The sequence below is a fragment of the Amphiprion ocellaris genome, chromosome 11 (assembly GCF_022539595.1).
Source record: "Amphiprion ocellaris isolate individual 3 ecotype Okinawa chromosome 11, ASM2253959v1, whole genome shotgun sequence".
NCBI lineage: Eukaryota > Metazoa > Chordata > Actinopteri > Pomacentridae > Amphiprion > Amphiprion ocellaris.
Window position 1 is genome coordinate 28,355,991 of NC_072776.1, and position 20,005 is coordinate 28,375,995.

General features: G+C 39.4%; 1 protein-coding gene across 2 annotated transcripts in view; it reads right to left on the reverse strand.

Moving 5' to 3' along the window:
• rnf17 (ring finger protein 17) overlaps positions 1–20,005 on the reverse strand; it is a 29,576-nt gene that overhangs the window by 1,857 nt on the left and 7,714 nt on the right. Inside the window, exons 11-35 of one of the 2 annotated variants that reach the window (XR_008603333.1) lie at positions 19,881–19,970; positions 18,884–19,042; positions 18,391–18,559; positions 17,263–17,404; positions 15,674–15,861; positions 15,402–15,531; positions 15,028–15,190; positions 14,369–14,484; positions 13,854–13,971; positions 13,216–13,333; positions 11,736–11,987; positions 10,888–11,035; positions 9,295–9,407; positions 8,866–8,956; positions 8,606–8,727; positions 8,135–8,318; positions 7,817–7,928; positions 6,560–6,723; positions 6,068–6,187; positions 5,822–5,902; positions 5,496–5,618; positions 5,362–5,412; positions 3,875–3,985; positions 1,411–1,554; positions 873–1,008 (exon numbers count right to left, since the gene is read on the reverse strand). Coding sequence is in view for 1 of the 2 variants with exons in the window: in XM_023289882.3 (XP_023145650.1) it covers positions 873–1,008; positions 1,431–1,554; positions 3,875–3,985; positions 5,362–5,412; positions 5,496–5,618; positions 5,822–5,902; positions 6,068–6,187; positions 6,560–6,723; positions 7,817–7,928; positions 8,135–8,318; positions 8,606–8,727; positions 8,866–8,956; positions 9,295–9,407; positions 10,888–11,035; positions 11,736–11,987; positions 13,216–13,333; positions 13,854–13,971; positions 14,369–14,484; positions 15,028–15,190; positions 15,402–15,531; positions 15,674–15,861; positions 17,263–17,404; positions 18,391–18,559; positions 18,884–19,042; positions 19,881–19,970 (3,325 nt within the window). In the remaining variant the exon portion in view is untranslated. The remainder of the gene's footprint in view (positions 1–872; positions 1,009–1,410; positions 1,555–3,874; positions 3,986–5,361; positions 5,413–5,495; positions 5,619–5,821; positions 5,903–6,067; positions 6,188–6,559; positions 6,724–7,816; positions 7,929–8,134; positions 8,319–8,605; positions 8,728–8,865; positions 8,957–9,294; positions 9,408–10,887; positions 11,036–11,735; positions 11,988–13,215; positions 13,334–13,853; positions 13,972–14,368; positions 14,485–15,027; positions 15,191–15,401; positions 15,532–15,673; positions 15,862–17,262; positions 17,405–18,390; positions 18,560–18,883; positions 19,043–19,880; positions 19,971–20,005) is intronic. The other variant, XM_023289882.3, reaches the window with a different exon arrangement.

The window sequence follows — 20,005 nt, forward strand, 5'->3', positions numbered from 1 at the left end:
TCTGATATAGCACAAAGTTTTCCTAGTAGGCACTCAGTGTTTCCTCTAGGATCTTTTCCAGCAGCGGCGGCAGGCAGGAGTGCTATTCTAGTTCAATATAGTAAATCTTTATTCGTGGTACATTTTGAACTTTATTGTGCATTTTGTATCTTACAAACCTAAATATAGAAAAAACACTCTGTTATATTTAATGATTTTCTATTGGGGTGGTCACTTCACTCTTTCTGCTTGCTTCTGAAACAATAGAATTTCTCCTTGGGGATCAATAGAGTATTTCTATTCTGTTAGCAGGGTTTCAAAGTATTGATTCTAATGAGATCCTTAATACCAACAAATATTTCCATTGTCACCAGATGATGAACCCTAAACATTCTGGAGATTTCTGGACTTTTTCTGTTCCTTTTTCCATCACCAGAAAATCAAAGTATTAATGCTTGCAAAGTACCTTCACAAGTTGTGAATCTACATTCATAGTTTTGGGAGAATGTATCTCAGCTGGCTGTGGTTGTACCCTGATATTTCCTCTGGAGTCATGACAAGGTTTACATTGATTTTGTGTTAGCAACAATTGGATGGAGTGCAAATAAAATTTGGTTCACTCACTCAAGTTCGTTTCAGGATGAACATAAGTAACTTTGCTGTTGCTCTCAATCTGGATAAAGCATGAATTTATTCAATATTGTGACTGATGACCAAATACCAGCAAAACTAAAAATAACCTTATCAGCTTCTTGCATGCTTCAGTACAGCCTCATAGAGCCACTAGCTCAGCTGTAAACTCTGTTAGTCTTGCTGTTAGTGAGAAGTGGAGGAAGATAGGTTGGTTCAATGTACTAATAAAACTGAACTCCTGCAGTGTGTAAAGTTCATACCTGCTGGTGGGCAGCGTGTCATCAGAACCAAAGTCGACGTGTTGGACCAGGATTGTGACCGGCTCCACGCTGGTGAACTTCACCAGCCTGGCTCTGTAGAACTTGCCGTCACTGTACTCTACCAGACACGGACCAGCTGGAAAACAGGTCAGTGTGAACAGAAAAGTCACAACCCAATGACTGCTGCCATCTAATACGGCTGCTCAGGTTTGCAAAGATTACTCTTTTGAGCTTTCTCTGGTTTATAGTAATGTAAGTATGTGACCAAGTGTTACAGTGACCACAGGGAATGAGGATAATTTCATTCAAGCTACTCGAATGTTTGATGAAAAGCAAAACACCAGTGCTCCCCCTACTCTAATCCACTAATTTATTTAATACTAGGCAATGATTCAACTTTCAGAGATACACCTGGCCTTCAAAACATTTACAACATTTATAGTAAATAGGTCCCTATGTACATTTCAGATAAATTTTAAGTATATTAATTGTTTAATTTTTTTCGTGTGTGTGTGTGTGTGTGTGTGTAAAAACAGACCAGAAACAGTAAATTGTTACCACGAGGGAAGTTGGTGAGTCGCGGCAGACTGTTGATGTTTGCATTGATTCTGATTAAAGCCTCATCCAGAGTCTCTCCATCAACCTTCTTATCAGCTGTACCCTCCAAAGGCCACAGGAAGAGCTGCAGGACAAGGACCGATCTCTTATCAACAAATGTATTTATTGTCAGTTTATCAAGTCTCCCACTGATCCCAGTGACCCAATTTTGACAAAACTTGGTGAAATACACCTCTGCACCCCATGAGCGGTTCATAATTACATTTTTAAGCAAGACATTGTGAAGAATGTGGACCTGTTGAATCCTTAGGCCAGTAACCTCCTAAATTAACTGAATTCATCAATTAATTATCAGAGAATTACTGGACCAGCTCTCCATCTAACGGGTCCGGTTCCTGCAGCCCAGAGGGTCTAACCCAGATGGGATCTGAGGAACTTTTAAGCTGGTTAGCGAGAAAATTCTCCTAGCTTCTAACTGCCTCCATCCAGACGCCTATCCTGCTTCCTCTGATAACTAACTCAACTGAGTAGCCACTTTCGAACGGTCAAATTAATTACCAGTCACGTCCGTTAACGGCAGCTTTTCTCTTTACGGATTTTGCACTTGGTAAGTTGCTAGGTTTAAATTTAGAGGTTAAGGAACGGATAACCCCAAGGATAAGTTTAAAAAAGGCCACCCTCGGGCCCAACGACTAGGTAACCTGACAGAACCTGTTTAGATGTAATGCACACAGTAACCTGACTTTTTACAAACTGACAAGATATATAGGGTTAATTCATCATCATGATAAGAATAAATAGAATTTCCAATCTGTTGACTTTAATTGCAGGATAAATGTTTTATTATAGTTTCAGCAAGGGTGTAGCATAAGCTCCTAAATCACAACACTCAAACAATAATATTCTTCCAATTGCTTAACATGACTCATAAGTGGAACTATGCTTTTATCTAAGAAAAGCAATAATCACCCAGACTATGTAATTTGGAGGGAGAGAGCAGACGGTGTGGCCACACCTGGCTGCTCACCTGAAGACCGACGAGCCTCCAAGGCTCACCGGCTCCAGGGGGAAGTGGAGGGGGTTCGGTCCAGATTTAGATCTGCTGGTATCCTTTATGTTGTTTGGACCAGTAAAAACTTTGTTAATCCATTCTGGTGTTAATCCTTTGGAAATAGTAGAGTTCAGTTATATTCCTTCAGTCAGCGTTATTTTTAGATCACAGTCTTTCGTAATCCTCAAACAGTGCAGAAAGAGCACTCCTTCAGTCCATAATTCCAGTAGAACAGTTATTCCGTATCAGATCGTGTTGAATCCCCGTCCGAGTTACGTGGTAAAATCCCCTTTGCTCAGAGCATTTCTACCCTGGATTGCAACGAGTGACCACCTCGCAACGACTTCCAACTCGTGTCTTGATCCAGTGCAATTTATACAACAACTGAACCTTCTGCATATGCATTGACTGCAATGACAGCACACTTAATTAACATACGTGATGAACATCCATCCCCCTCCTCATTCGTGCACTGCTCCCATCCACCTCATGGCCTCTGCGTGCTCTGGAGGAACTAAAACCATCTATTCTGGACTGTTCCACCAGCCCCCCCCAACTCATCCTAAGACCCCTCCATGTTTGAGGAACTCAAACTATCTATTTTGGACTGTTTGGGTGCTTCCACTCAGTCTCACTTCTCTATTAATGTATTTGCTCCATCCACAGCTCAGAGCAGGCCTCCGGTCAGGAAACAGAGAAACAGATGTCAGACTCACAAAAATCCCTGAAGTCTATTTCGAGCTTAATAACCTTTACCGTGAACACTTGACCCCAGTTCACCTTAGCTCTTGACTTCTCACCTCATTACTAGGTTAAAAACCTCTTAGTTTAACAGTAATCAAAACTCTTTCTCAAACATCTCAGTTTCATAGTAATCAAAACTCTTAAAAGCATTTCCATTTCATAAAGCATCAGTTCCTCATATTAATCAAAATCATCACTTTTCACAGTGAGTTGCTGTTCTTAGTTACTTCTTAAACAAAGATTATAAAAATAGGTATCTGAGTTAGCTTTAACACCTTTATTAGGTTATAGCATGAATCAGTTATAAATCACAGGTTATAATATCACAATGTTCCCTTATTTTGCTGTTATTCTGTCAGAGTCTCACCCTTGTGGCTGATTCTGGGATCTCATACCTCCATGTTTCTAAACACCCCCTACTATGAGATCACAGTCAGCCCTTATAAATGACTGATTCTGGGATCCCATATCTCCATGCTTCTCAACACACCACAATCCTAAACACATCAACTCTTTACTGAACAGTTTTCTTGGATCGAAGTCACCTCAAATCATTGATTTAATGACACTATCCTGTCTTGCTTGGTGTACTACTGCATGTACAGCATTTGTGCTTATAAATAATGTTATCTTTGTACTTATTAATCACCTCGTTGGGAGTCCACAGATGCTTGACCATTACATGAAAGTGCTCTCCTTCCTGTGGCATGTTTGGGTCGACGAAGGGCCCCAGCATCGGTTCCTCTGGGCCCCTCAAACCCTGGAAACACAGCATGTGAATCAGTCTTGTACTGAGTCTACTGTGAACAGTACATCCTCTCTCTAATGGTCCAGAATAGTCCGGAAGCAAAAAAAACCCCCATGTACTGTATTGCATTTATATGGTAACAGCACGAGTAAAACACAAGCCGTAATACACATTTTCTGGCAGTTTTATTCTCCCGTCACATTTTTCTTCACTGTGGGCTGTGTTTCTTTAAAATGATGCAGCAAATTGACTGACCGATACCAAAAAAGGAAAATGTACTACTGGTTTTGAAGCACAAATTTAGGATACACTGTACATTGTCAAAAGTTTAACAAACTAAACAAATGGGATGCATGTTAAACATTGAGAAAAAGAACATTTAGAGTCTCTGTTCCTATTCAGACAGTATTAACAGTGAGGTCAGTTTCTGGGTGTTTTTTTGCTTCTGTCGTATTTTCCCCTCACTGTGGCCTCATATTTCTCTGCAATATAAAGTCCTATACCTCTATGGAAACAGCACAACCATGGCTGGAAGTAGAGAGAACTCAGAAATGTCTTTTGGTAAGTTTAACAAAATTATATTGCCAAAAATCATTTAAAAAAGGGGAAAAAACAAGGCTAAGTATCTTTATTTCTGTGAAAAAAAATTAAACATGCAAAATTTTTCCAAGCATCGGCAGCCGTCATCGATACTGAAAAAATGGTGACCTTTCATACTACAGATAGTTTAGTCCTTACATTTTCTTGTTTTCTTATGTGCTTTGTGCAAACAGATCTTGCAGTTTAGTCCAGCTGAGGCAAAAAGTTCCTGAATTGTTGTCACGACTGTTGCTGGAAGCTGAGTCACTAATGGCTTGACAGTTGCATCAAGGAGTACAGAATTTTGTCTTTTTTATTTTTTAAATTTTTTTTACAGAATCTGGCTAAAAAAATGTTTTATTTTTGGCAAACTTTTAAAATAATTTGATATCACAATTTCAAGCTTTTTTTTGTTACACTTTGGAATGGAACGGTGCATCAGAAATGATTACTTCAAAGACTGTCACAAAGTCGAAAATCTGATGAATCTTTGTTTTCCTTCTGGTTCTGATAAATCATGCAATTTTGGCGATTTTTAAAAGATAACTTGTCTTTCAACCTGTCAGCCGGTTTTGTCTGAACAGTTAACACTGACATTTGGTTTCCTTATTTCCTCTGGATGAACAACTGCTCACAACTGACCTTATCAGTTATTTGGAGTAAATTGCACAGGACGGTCAGCTTGAACACATCAGGATTTAAGCAGATTAGTAGTAGTAGTCATAGTAGTAACTACAGCTGTCAATATAGTTCAGTTTAAGTGGCTGTTAATAAACATTCATTTTCAATCTTTATTGTCACTGCAGTACCTCACTGTTGATATCCCAGTCATCCAGGAGGGGAGGAGGAGGCATCAGTTCCTGCAGAGATATTGCTGAGTAAACTGACACAGCATGACTTCATTTTATTAAACAGAAACCCAACAAAACAAACACATACAGACCTTTTGTGACGAGACAGTCGTGTCCATGGAGGCGTGTTCGTGGTTACACAGGATCCTGCTGAGGTTCAAACCATCCAGGAAGAGTTCAACTGTGATGGGTCCCCTCGGGTCGTCCGGCAGCTCCTACCACACAAATAGAGATACTGGGGTTAGATAACTATTTTCCATCAGTGCTACGTGCTGTCGTCAACCATAATACCATAATATGAATACAGAAAACATTCCATGGTAATACTAGCTAATGAGTAAAACATCAATACCTGTATATATATTTATATGGTTCACAGTATATTGATCACATGACAATGTAGGAAGTGTAATTTTACCACAACTTGCATGTCCACACTGCGGTTCAGCAACATCTCCCTCAGCAAGGCCACTGCATCCTGCTGCCACTTACCACCAACCTGAAGAGACAGAGAGAGAAAAAAAAGATATGACTCTTTGTGGGTTTAATATGAATCATCTTATTTAAAAAAATTCAGCTCTGTGGGTTAATATCAGATACTTAAAGGTTTCAGAAAGCCACACTGAAGACCTTAAAAGTACTTTGTTTTACGTCAAACTCTTACAGGGTTGATGCCGTGCAGCTGACACGGCATACAGAGCTGAGGAACATCGTCACACAGCAGCAGGGGGTACACATGGACCACTGGGATGTTCTCAATCAGGCCATAGTCCACATACTGTACCTGGAAACACACAAACAACCATTACCGAATGAAGCATTACTTTATAAAAAAGCTGTTAATTTGCTGTTTAGCATATATTCCAACAATATTTAGTAGTTGTGCCATATTTCAAGTCAATACATCAAAGCTTTAAGACTCAAAAAAGTTTGTAGCACTTTAACATCAATTCAACATTTAATCATCATATGAAAAAAACCCTGAAAATATACCATATTGGACAAAAGTGGAGTCAACCAAACTGACCATTTGACAAAAGTCTATCCATTGTTTGACAAGAACTGCCCAACCACCACTGTCTTGTTGGTTGCTGAATCTACTTTACATGGTTCAGGAAAATACCAAGGAAAGGGTTTTTGCATGTGGCTTCCTCACCTTGACATGGCCTCCCAGCACCTCCAGCAGCTGTCCCCGGTACCACAACATGTCAGGTCCAATGACAGCGCAGCCCAGGACCGACTTCCAGGTGTACGGCTTCTGCCTGGGCAGTGTCTTTATGCTCTGCTGAATCCTCTCCCTTAGCTGCTCCAGCTGACACTCTGGCAGATACACACAAACATACACTCACTGTCCATTTTAGGCACTTGTTCAACCTCATGCCACAGGATATTATATGCTAGTGGTCATCAGTCACAGTCACTCAAATGTTCCCACAACCAACACACATAAATACTCAGTGCAGCCTTTCTGAGTTGATCAGGGTCTTCTCTTGTCACTTGGGGCTTCTTTTTTGAGTTTTAGGCTTGTTTTCATACATAGCTAAATGTTCTCACATTTTTATTTTGTTTCTTCTATTCTTATATTTAAAGTAAACAGACTGCAGCAGTGTAACAAAGACAAGTTTCCCCTCGAGGACAATAAAGTTTACTCTACTATTCTTCTCTGCACTGAAATAGTCAAGATAATTAAAAAAAAACAAGACGCTGTGTTTTGCAGTTTAGTTGCTTGAGCCTTTTTAGTTAAATAGTCAAAGTCAAATGCATTTATCAAGCACATTTACAGTTACGACAGAACAAAATAAAATGAAGTCAAAATGAAGTTAGGTGTCTGGCTCTATGTGTATCAAATGACAAAAAAAGGAGGTGGGTCTTAAGCTGTGATCTAAAAAGTTTCTAAAGTCAGAGCAGTTTCAACAAGTAAAGATAAACTGATAGGAGAGATTTGGAGCAGCTATTGCAAAGGCTCTAATGGACTCTTTTTAAAGCCTGGATTTCGGAACATCCATGTACATTTGGCTGGTTGGTGACTAATATGGCTGGGATGAATAAATACATTTAGCTTTGAACAGTTTCACAGTTTTAGCTACAGTTTATTCTTTGGCACTGTCTTTGTTTTTTTGCTTATTACTATTATATTTCCAGTCCAAATAAATATAGAAAGTGCTATGATCATCAATAAAAAATAGAAATTCTAAGAAATACCATACACCTCAACCTGTGATTGCTGGTTTTGTTTTATAAACAGTTGTCATGTAACAGGTTTTAACAGCTGCTGCCTCAAGCATAATTTCCATGCAGGATGGCAGGATTATAATATTTTAAGCCAAATTTCTTGTTCTAAAATAAAAGACCAGGTATGTAGTATTAAAAAACAACTACATTTATCTGAGTGAAGGTGTGCTCTTCCGCAGACCTGCATTTTCTGTTCGGACAAAAATGACACCATCCTCTTCGACAGCAGAAACGCTTATCTGGATGTGACCAAGACATGGCAGCTCTGGTGGCTGGTACAATGAAGTCTTCACCTGTAAGAAACACATACACCCAGAACTCAATCAGATATATCAATAATATTAGCTTTTATTTTCTCTTTGCAGGATGTCCTTCAAAAATATTTGATTCAAATAACCAACCACTGATTGCAAATTAAGTTTGCCTGAATGTCTCATTGTTTTACATGGTTTTGTATTCATACAGATGGAGGTGAAGGAAGACGGTCTTGTGAGATCACCTTCTCAGCACACATAATGGTACGAGGGGCTGGTTTTGGAGGAGGAGCAGTTGAGACAAGCGAGGATGGGGAAGGCAAAGAAACAACAGGACCAGAAGGAGTATCTTTTTTCTCGTCATCAGTTTTTATCTTGCTCAATGGAGACTGTGCATCAGTTTCAACAGGTTGTTGTACAGGAGCATCTCTGCAACATGGCAGAACCACACAATTAGAAAAGAAACAGATGCCACTAACATCAGACACACATTTGCTTGAAATCAGAAATAGAATATCAGAAAATGACTGGCGAAAATATATTGCTGCAACTGTATTTGTTTTCATATTCAAAGCTTTTTGGTGTCTGCAATATTTCCAGACAGAGAAGTTGCCAGAAGAAAAAATAAAGAAGGTTGCTTTTATCACCCAAAACCTGTAAATTACAATGATCCCACACACCAGCACAGGCATTTACTGTGTGTAAAACACACGCACCTTGGTTTTCTCTCCCTAAGGGCGAGGCCCTCGCTGACCAGAAAGTCTGCAATGCTGATAAACTGTCCCATCCTGTTGCAGCAGAACAGAGTGACGGGCAGTGGGCGCTCATCTGTCAACTCCTAGACAATGAGAGAAGAGAAACACGCAATAAGCCACACTAAAGAGAGGTACACAGTGGCAAGAAAAACAGCAAAACTGGTGAATTACTTAACAAAAGAAAAGATCAGAAAGAAATGGGGCCATAAAGAGAGGAAGACCTTGATGGTCACAGTTGCCGATGCTCCGTTCAGATAGTAGGAAATTATGTCACAGGCTGTATCGGTCCAGCTAGATCGACCTCCTGCTGGCCTGAAGAGAGAATGAAGCATGAGGGAGAAGTCAATTAGAAACCATAAAGGAGTGAGAAAGAAGTGGAAATCAGATAGTACACACTTCATCCAAAATAAAACACAAAAACGGCATAGAAATAGTATGAAAATTGTACAGAGCCAATCAACGCTGATGCACACTCCACATATACCTACACAACCATTGTTATACCAATTAAAAACTTGATGTCCGTTTTAGAAAATACCACCCAGTCATACTGTGAGAGGCTGTGTGTGGGTAGTTTCTATGGATGGAAACGTAATTTGTGTGTCACGGTGCATGACTAAATACAGTGTGTGCGATTGTGTGTAGGGCACCTGATGTCGCTGAGAGTGCACTCGACTGCCAGGGAGCCCACAGAGGAGGACGGCAGCGGTCGCAGGTCGCTGACGTGGAGCTTCACCACGTTGCCATGGTCACATCGTCTCACCTGGTACCAGCCAGCAGTGAAACACCACTATCATTATCAGGCAAACTTTAAGCCATGATACTGTTTAAAGGAAAATTCCAGTATGTTTCCACTGGGCGTATTTCCCATAAGTGTGGCTACCGTGCAAACGCACGCTGGACAAGCCCAGTACAGCTTTTCAAACACAAATTTTACATTAAGCATTTCATACACTTGTCTCCGAGTCTGACTGGAAGAGAAACAAAGAAAGTAACTGTTTAGAACCACCATTATCGCTAAATACAAAGATATCTACAGCTGTGTCGAATTAACCATCCAGCATGTATATGTGCACAGATTGTTTGGTTTACATGTGAAGCTGTCTTTCACTGCAGTTTAAGGTGGAGTCTGTGATTCTGCTGCAAGATTGTTTCACTAGTTAGAATATTTAGATAGTTAACAGGTGTCAAAATCATCCCTCTCTTTCAAACTCCCCTCTTCCTCCCTCCATTCCTGACCTGTGCACAAGCAAAAACATGCACAGGACACTCAGGAATTGTGTTGTATGGATCATGAAATGATCTTGTGTCATCTACTTCGGTAACCAAGTTGTTATAATGGACAGCTATGAAAAATATAGAAGTTTATGATAGTAAAATACTCTGCTACTGTAAATGATGCAGGACAGGAATGTTGGTAGAAAACTGTAAATCGTGTGTTAATATATCATTTTACCTATGCATACAGCTTCTTATTTCTGACAGCTTCACATTAAAGCTACACTTCATTGATATAAACACATTTCGTTCAAGTGTATTTAGCTCTGACACTGTACCATAATGCAGGATATCACTTACATCGTTGGGCAAATCAAAGTTAAAAAAAAAAAAAAAAAAAAATTAAGATTACTGACTAAATATTCTCTGTAATAAATACTAGTAGAATAACCATTTTTCTAATCTGGGTTCTATCAGCTGCAGTAACAGCAGTGTAAACAGACTTAACGCCACATCAGAACTAAACATAAAAACATATTCATGCCATTTCTGCATCACCAGCTGAGAATGCATGTTGGTTTCCCACCACAATGCAATGCTTAGTGTGATACTGTAGCTACGCACTTTCATTCAGTGGTTTTAGTAACATACAGATTAATAGGTTTGCAGATAAAACATATTCAGTTGAGAATATGTATTGCTCATAAAGAATCATCCACAAACTACTGCTTTGGCTGAAGGGAGACACCTTATACAGCATATTTCAATGCGAAATTCTGAACATAACCTGCTCTGGATCAGGTGAGCTCCACAGCATCAGTTACCATGAAGATCTAGCAGGTTAAAAGGGAGATACCTTTGTGACACTGAAAATTTTGACTTTAGGCTCAACATATTTCACGAACACACTAATGTTGGTTCTTTTTCAGCGTACAAACACATACAACAGACAACTAGTCGAATGATTTAATAGAAGAAAAAATAGTAAATTCGTGCTGCTTTTTGAAGCAACACTTTTTTTATACCTCTACAGTGTTGCTGGATGTGACGTCAGACAAGATCTGTCCTCTCTCCCAAACTCCACTAATTAGCGCAGCACAGTACATGTTTGCTTTCCACACCACATCCTGGGGTTCCATTAGTGCACACTCCTGCTTCAACAGTTCACATATCCTGTAAAACACAACAAGATCATAATACTTTAAGCCTGCAACATCTTCCTGTCATCAGGACCTTTCCCTGTTTGGTTCCTGTGGATTTACAAAGCTAGTAACAATTAGAGGCCCTTTAGGTGTTTAAAACCCTGTAATGCTTGGAAATTAAAAAGAAATAGATTGTGATGCTATTGTGGAAATGTTCACTGTTAGCTCTCACAAACAAGAATGTGTTTGCGCATTTTTCAGACAATGCTTGCTTGCACAGCTCCAACATTAGAGGATAGTATAGAACGGGGAGTGTAAAGTGATTGCTCTACAGAGTCATTTGTGGAACAATGGTGATCTTAAAAAAATGCAAGTCCAACAGTCTAAAGCAACTGAATTCTCTTGTTTTAATAGATGAACACTGTAATTTACACATGAACCTTTGGAAACAGTAAAAATTTACCATTTTTGCTAATGGACTGCTTGAAGAAACTAATCGATGTTCAAAATTGCGGATTAATCAACGAGTAGATTAACTGAAAATTGATTTGACAAAATTTGGTTCAGTATCACTAGTGGGAGGAATCTGACATGTAAATTAATAAATGTTGGCCATTCTACAAAACTGTATCAACAAAACTTTCCCTAAATCGGAAGCATGGCTTACCAGTACCAATATCTGGTTCATTTCAAGGAGTTATAACTTGTATTTTCGCTTTTCTACTGCTGACCTTTTGAGCTGAGAGTCGCTATGGGCGAACTGGACATAGAAGCTGCTCGGTGAGTTGACGTGGCTGACTTTAACTTTCAGGTCTTTGAGCTGAGCAGGAAACTTCAACTGAGGCTGAAACGGCTCATCGTTCTCCTCTCCAGGGACTATTTGTTCCAGAGCAGAAGCCTCCTGCATGGTTGAACCAAGCTCAAGTGGAGGATCCCATATGGTACTATCATCATGGGATGGACTGGCATTCTTGGACTTCAAACTACAGGAGAAGAGGAGGAATTGGAAGAGAAAGAGGAGGCAGTAGGAGAAGAACAACAGGTAAAAATAAGATAATTTACAACATGAAGATTACAGATAGGATGAAAGGAAGTGTAGTAGAAAAAACTAAACAAAGGCGACAATAATGTAAAGGGCAATGTTCCCTCTAGGTTTCTGGATGCATCGTTAGACTGTCTTTTTGGGCTTATAATTTGTAGCAAGCAATTTTCCTGTTGCTTGTCATGAATTTATTCCCTCAGGAACAATAAAGCACACTGCAGAAGCCTTTGAAATCTCTTGGAGGATAAACGAACCTATCCAAAACTCATAGAGCTGATTAACTCCGAAAGACTCACGATAAGCAGACTTCAAAACAACTGCTAGACCAACAACATAAAGGTGCAAAGAGATTTGCAAACTGTCCATTCAAAAAGTCCACTATGATCTCTTTTCTGTTCAGAGGAGTGATGAACTCCTCAGTGTTATACAAGGTCACACTTCACAAGAACTAGATCAAAGTTCGGTTTGTGGTTTCCTTTGTGGTTTAGCCCAAGAGAGATAAAGGAGATAAAAACAAACATTTAAATATCCTCATTGTTCAGTTCTAACAGCGCTCCATTCAATCTTTCACCTGTCGGAGATTTAAATTGAATTTAGATTTAAAGAGGACTGGACCCAGCAAGACCAATGAACCCAAGAACCTACAAAGAATCGCACTAACATGACCTCCATTTTCACTTTTTGATGGTTTTTCACAACGAAATTACCCTTCAGTGAAGTGTGTCTGCCTGTGGGTTAATGACACTCACATATGTCTGAAATGAAACTAAAACGCTGAACATGGGTTTTCTATTCATTCAGATTAGGCACTGCATGGAAATGTTAGGAACCGTGACCAAGTTTTACAATGATAAAGTTAAACCTTGCAATTAAGTATACAAAGCAAAAGATAAATTAAGAAAAACTGAACCAGTGAAGTTAGGAAGCAATGATCTAACAGTATCTGCACAGTACAACACTAGTTTAACAACTATTAATTGACACCAACACTGGTGTTGTGAATGTACAACACTGGATTAAAACGTGTTCAATAATAGTAAAAAAGCAATTTAAAAACTATTTTAAAAGCTATTTTAAACTTTAAACATTATACAAGCATCTTGCATTTTTTTTAAAACCATCAACTTGTTGAAACACCAGTTGTGGATGACCCTCCAGAGAAGTCTTACCCCTCCTTGAAGCAGGCCAGCTCCTCTTTGACCAGCAGCTCAGCGATGCTGGTTTGTGGTCCGTTCAGGTCACCCTCAAACAGTTTGACAGGTAGAGGTGCAGACTTAGTGACAGATTCTGGAGGAGTGCAGAGGAGAAAATAAAAAGGGTGGTAACAGTCTTAAATTAGAGGCCTGCATGGCACTGTTTTCCTAACTCCCGCCTGCACCCAGTGAACTGCTGACAATTGCCACTAATTTTAGCAGTGTGTGTTGCACTCCTGCCTATTCACACAAATACTGTGGTCATTCACACCCATAAAATTAATTATTTGTTCAATTTATCAGTGTCTTGTCACATCCTACCGGAAAACACGTTATGTTACTGTATAGTATTAATAAAGAGATACATACCTGTTTTCAATAAAGAAATATGCTCTAAACCTTCTTTCACCTGTATTTGCTGACCTCATGGTGGTTGGTTGGTTCTTATGTATCTTTTAATAAGTTAAGCTATTAATGCCAATTAATCAATTAACAATTAATTGTTAACACTCCTTGTTGGATCCAAAGCCTAATGCAAGATCACAATGATTGTGTGTGTTCACAAGTGAGTGCAAGACTAAAGTGAAGAGGTCGCACACATATCCACACTGTACCTGTCGCCATAATGGTGACCAGTTTTTGGTGAGCTAAGCTGATGAATCTGCTGGTGCAGGCTTCGCTCCACGTCTCTCCTTCCACTGGAATCACGTCTGACAAACAGCAGTGGATTGCCTGGAAGAGACACTTCCTGTTGACTCAATCCAGCACTATTTAAAAGCATAAGTAAATAAAATGTTCATATCTTTTGCTTGTGAAAAATCTCAACATTTTAGTAAAAATGTAGTGTAAACAGGGTTTTGTCTTTTTGCTCACCATGTCAAATGTGTAAGCTGAGAAAATGCAGTGAAAGAGCGCATGTGAAAATATGGCCTACAAATCTATTCAAGAATTAGCATAAGAACTCATCTTGGGCCATTTTGTGGATGCACAATATAATTTTTTCATCTGGGATCGTAAGGTTTTACCTTGAGGATTGTTAGCCATATTATGCTTTAAGACTAACTCATAACTGGTGTAAAATGTTGTTTTCTCATCACAAATTACAGTTGGCAAAAAAACCTGTTCTCACCTTGGCTGGAAGGGCAAAGAACTCATCTTTGATCTTCCTCAAGTCGTTGACTGACAGGATGCTTTTATTGCCGAAGTCAACATACTGGACCTCCACTTTTCTTCCCCCTGGATGACCTACACACAGACACAAATTTACAGCTTTAGATTTACCTTAATGTGCTGCAAACATTTTCCCCTCTTAAAATGTGTTAATGTGTAGTACACCAGCTACCAGCATACAAAAATGACATTGCATAGATCATCATTTGTACCCAAAGTTTAGGTTTTTATTCAGCCCAAACTGTAAGCACCCCAAACAAACTATTCTACTAACTTGATTCAAGATGGTCCTCGAATCAAATTTCAGGATCACCCTGCTACTGCGAATTCAGGTAGGAGGCAAAGTCTAATTCAAAACTGTATAATCAGGCACAGATTTTCTGGGATGTCATTAACTGACTCAAAGATCCTACAAAAAGACAGGAGGTTCTAACATAAGTCTGAGATGCCCATAAACACAGACACACGCTCATAAAAATGGTGAGTGCGTTGCTGGCTAGTTTACAGCCAGCTGAGAGATCTCAAAATTAATATTCAGACACAATGACCGAATATTCAGATATTCGGGTCCACCACTTGTATTCAAACTGCAACTTGTTCATACACACACATCCTCACCTATGACCTGAGCTCTGTACCATGACTTGTCATCAAAGCGGGCCACACAGGCCTGTCCTATCACAGGGCAGTAGATGTTGAGCTCGCCTTGTCTGACCACTGTTGTTTCATTGTAGCATTCCTGAAGCTTCGCTGAGAGCAACAAGGACTCCATGTTATCAACCTTGTGGGGGTGTAGGGAGGTGGATGCAGAAAAATTCAAAGGATGAAGAGGTTAAATTAAGACAAACAGTTAAAGTTATGCTTGTTCTTGGCAGACGTACTGATCTTCTTAAGCACACAAAGCTTTTTTCTCTTCCAAATTTAAATTGTATGGCTTGCCTTGGACACTTGTTCAAATATATTACACATTTTTTTATGTTCACAATTACTACCAGCTGGATGTAGAAGTCAGCAGGATTGTTTATGTGGGAAACCACAGCGTTGAGCTCCGTGTTGATATTGGGATAGACAGGCGGGTAGTACAACAGAGGCCTCCTGCCCAGAGTCACGGGGGAATAAAACCTGTTTAGAAAAACACCTGGTTAGGGTACTTCAATAGTAGGGCATGGCATTCAGAAAATTAAAAATTCTGATAAATTTCATTCTCGATAAACACTATGCTATGAGACATGATATTGCTGGTAGCTTGCACATGCATGTGTACCTGGCCACCTCAATGAAAACAAGGTACTCTCTGACAGAGATGGGCACATCACTGGATTGGTCCATAGCAGCTTTCCTCAGGTCCACCAACAAAGAATCTTGGTCTTGACCCAAAGGCCGCATCTCCACTGCTGCAGAACCAACCACACTGTGGAATTCATCCTGTGCTTCTTTACTCCAGCCCCTCGTCTGCACGCACACACACACACACACACAAAAAAAAAATCCTGTTTGCAAAGAGCATAAATCGACAAAAAACACATACAATTTTTAAAACTGAATTACAAACAAGAAAAGCTGAATTTCAACAAACAATGAAGAAAATCTTAACAGTCAAAACCAAACCAGAGAAGGCCCTGTTTCAGCGGTATTATCTCAAAATATTTGAACATACAACACCTTATTGTTCCATTCATCAGGGAGGAAAGGACTGACTGTGCCAGTGAGGAGGAAAATGTACTACTTTCCATCACCATGGCGAACGCATTAGGTCCCCAACTGGAGAAGCACTAAATCAGCCTATTGATCATCATACAATTAAACACGCACACTCTCAAAAATGCTTGGCTAAGCTGTGGGAGGCATTTTGCTGACAAGATTTGGGTCCACTTGTCCCCTTCGAGGGGAAACGCATATCAGTGATGAAACACTTCTATCCTTAAAAGCGTAATCTCTTTCAGAATGACAATGCTCTCACTCACAAGGTATAAGGAGTCACTGAAGAGAAAATGATGTGAACGATAATGCTGTGGCCTTCAGTCACCAGGTCCTGACCAAAATTAACACCTATAAGAGATTTTGGACTGATATGTAAGACAGTGTTTCTACTTTCCTTTCTCTATTGAGGGAATATCTTGAGGAAGAATGTTGTTCCATCTTCGCAGAGTTCCAGAGACTTGGAGAATGAGAAGCTCTGAAGCTGTTTTGACAACACTAAGGCACTTTATATTAGTATTTACTTTTATCTGGAACCCATCTTAATCTGTGTGTCAAAAGTATATGAAGCGTTGCTTTCAGTATCTGCTGTGATCCCCTTGGTACAACAATAATTAAAAATAGCAGTCCTGCCCAGTTTTGCACATCAACACGAAGCTGTTCTATGTGGAGGAATCTTAGCCCTTCCTTTCGTACAGAGGAGCATCAACTCTGTGTTGTTTGCAGGTTACTTAAATGCTCGCTTGAGATCTTTCCACAACATTTCTATTGGATTAAGGTCTGAAGTTTCACTTGGCCATTAGAAATCATTAACTTTATCTTTCTTTCAACATTCTTTGGAGAACCACTTGTGTACTTAGGGTTGTTGTTTGCTGCTTGACTTTCTCTTGAGATTCAGAATCTCACCAACTTCAGTGGATGAGAACATTTATGTCAAGGATACATTAGTGGACCCTTGCATACTCACTGATGCACAAACTATAACGCTGGCCATACACAGCATACACGCATGTTTTTGCTTGTGTTTTCTGAAACGGTGCTGTGTTTGTAACTTAAAGGCAGACGCGTGATAGCTTTCGGACTTGATCTAACTTCAGAGAGATATATGTTTCCAGCGTTTATAATCAGACCTTTTATGAACCTCAGTGGTCTTACCAGGTCATATGGGACCAAGTCTTTCAGCGAACATCTGACGGCCTGAGGAGCAATGTAACACAGCTCCAACTTTACTGCCGTGTCCACTTTCCTCAGGTGGTTGGCCACAGCCTTCAGTGAGGTCTCAGTGGCCTCCTCTTGACTGGAAAAGTGTCAGACAAGAGCAGAGAATGCAAAACAGTAAAAAAAATGCTTTACAGTTATTCAAAAATCACAATATAGACATGCAACTTCTCCAGTGAAACAGGCATGAGTCACAAACCCTATCAAAATACATTAGTGGAATAATATAATTAAACTGACACCCTATTAAGAAGCTGAGGTATTTTGTGATATATTTCAACAATATTATATAGTGATTTGTATCTTTTGGTTATTTAGATAAAGAAGTGAAGCAATCCTGTTCTGGTGATGACTGATATGGTCAAAAAATATGCAATTTAGTTTTACTAAAATTCACAGAGCTGGGTTCAGCTAGCAAAACAAATACTGTTCAAGAATAAAAAGAAATACTGCCTTGTGTGTACATCCAAACTTGATCCGTGGTATTTTAAATATAAAATGTCATTGCTTCATCATTTATTCTATTAGAAATCTGTGAAAAATTTAGCTTTCTAATCAAACCCTCCTTGAATCTAAGTGGACATTTGCGTCAGGTTCAACAAAATTTCCTCTAGGCGCTCCTGATTTATTGTATTCACAAGAATATGACTCACATGCGGTCACAGTGACTTTGAACTTTTACCACAAAAACATATCAGTTCCTCCTTGTGTTCAGGTAAACAATATATCTGAAGCACTTCCCTAAAGGCACTCCTGAGGATACACTCACAAGAGTTGGACAGACGGACAACCTAAAAACACCATGTCTCCTGCCTCAGCTGTCACAGAGACAAAACAAAAGGGTGATACTACAAAGGCGATTATGCTGAAAAAGAATATGTAGCAACAACGAGGCAGTACCTTGGATCAGCAAGGGCTCTAGAAAGGTTCTGGTCAAATTTGACTAGATTTATATGGAGCGTGTCACTATACGACTGTTTCTGAGCTTGCTGGAGATGCAAGGCTCCATTTTCAAGCTGTGGGAAGCGACAATACGTTCACCTCCTGTTGTATTTATGTGTGTACCTCGGTATGGTGATGCTGATTGTGAACCCAGAGTCAAGAAAAAAAACTCGGATCCCCTCAAGCTGGGTGACTGGACAGGTTCTCACAGCCTCCGAACAGCCATTCTGCAGGATTTCAACAACGCGGGCCCGGCACCAGAGATCCTTCCACTTCACAAAGATCATGGAGCCTTTAGAAGTGCAGAGGAACAAAAGCTGTTTATCAAATCTGCAAAGTATGTTTCCCTCCAATTGGACATAATGGAAGTGGAAACAAAGGAGTAGAACAACATTATCTGGAAATCTGTTTTTATGGACAAGTACAAAAATTAGATGTATTTTGTAATGAGTCATGCCAAATTTTCTGTTTACATGACGAAGCCAGCAGAAATTATGTCAATCAATACAAAATACTTAACAATACATGAACAACATCAACTGTAATTAATTAAATTTCATGACAATAAGTAAAATTCTCTTTATCCATCCTTTTGAGGAACGAAGGACGCACATACCAATTTCCACCATGTCCCCCGAAGTGAAGTGACAACTATCTACACTGCAGAAGTGGTTGATCTTCTTAGAAAGGTTCTCGTTTTCTCTCTTCTCGGCCACATAGCGAACATAAAAGTGACTCGGATTCACAATGTGGGTTACCACCACCCACTGGCTGACTGCAAGATAGGATTGAGGAGAATGGGAAATGCTGGCTAAAGTTTTAAGAGTAGACATTAGTGAAGCGAGCGAGAGTACAGATGGAGGTGATAAAGAACAGAGCAAGTGTTGTACCAAAGTCAGCCGAGAGTCACTGAGCTAAAAAGAAACAGCTATCAACTATCTTTCTTCGGAATCAGAATATCATGAACTCTGCCCTTAATTTCAAAGCAGCACATACAAATTAATTTACTGTGTATCTGTATACACCAATTAACCCTCTGACCAACCAAATCTAAGCTTAAGATCATAATATTTCATTAAATCACTTTATTTGACATATCTCGTTTAGAAATTTGCTAAGAATAATCTATTAGCACAGAACAGATTCTGATTCAGAGAATTTTCAGCTGAACTGCAGGTTGTGTTTACACAGAGCAGATAGGAGACAAGCTTGGACATAAATTAAAAATACAAATAGTAAAATATCATAGTATGTAAAGCCACCATTTCTTTCCAGTACTGGTAACACCTGTGGGCACCTCGGATAATTCTAAAGTGAAAAAAAAATGAATACACACTTGCATTATTTTTAGGATTATAGCATCCTAACTTTATCCTGTTCCGCATTAATATGCAGTTTTCGTTACTACTAGCCCTAGTTGTGCTGTTTCTATAAAGGTGCAGGACTTCATATTGCAGTAAAAATGAGCCCACAGAGGATTTTGTTTTCAAAAAGCAGTCATGCAAAAACATAAAATAAGGCCTGTCTTATGTTCAGGCTAACATAACATATATGGGTGTGTCTGTGCGTGTTTTGAACAATAATATAATGATTACAGAATTGCCTCCCCCTACCACTTCTCTTATAGCGAGGAAACTGATTCTTTCTTCTCTTTTGGTTTCTCCATTTGTCATTGGCCAGCTGAGGGCCAGTGGGAGGCAGAGCTGCAGAATGATATAAAAGATTTAAAAAAGAACAT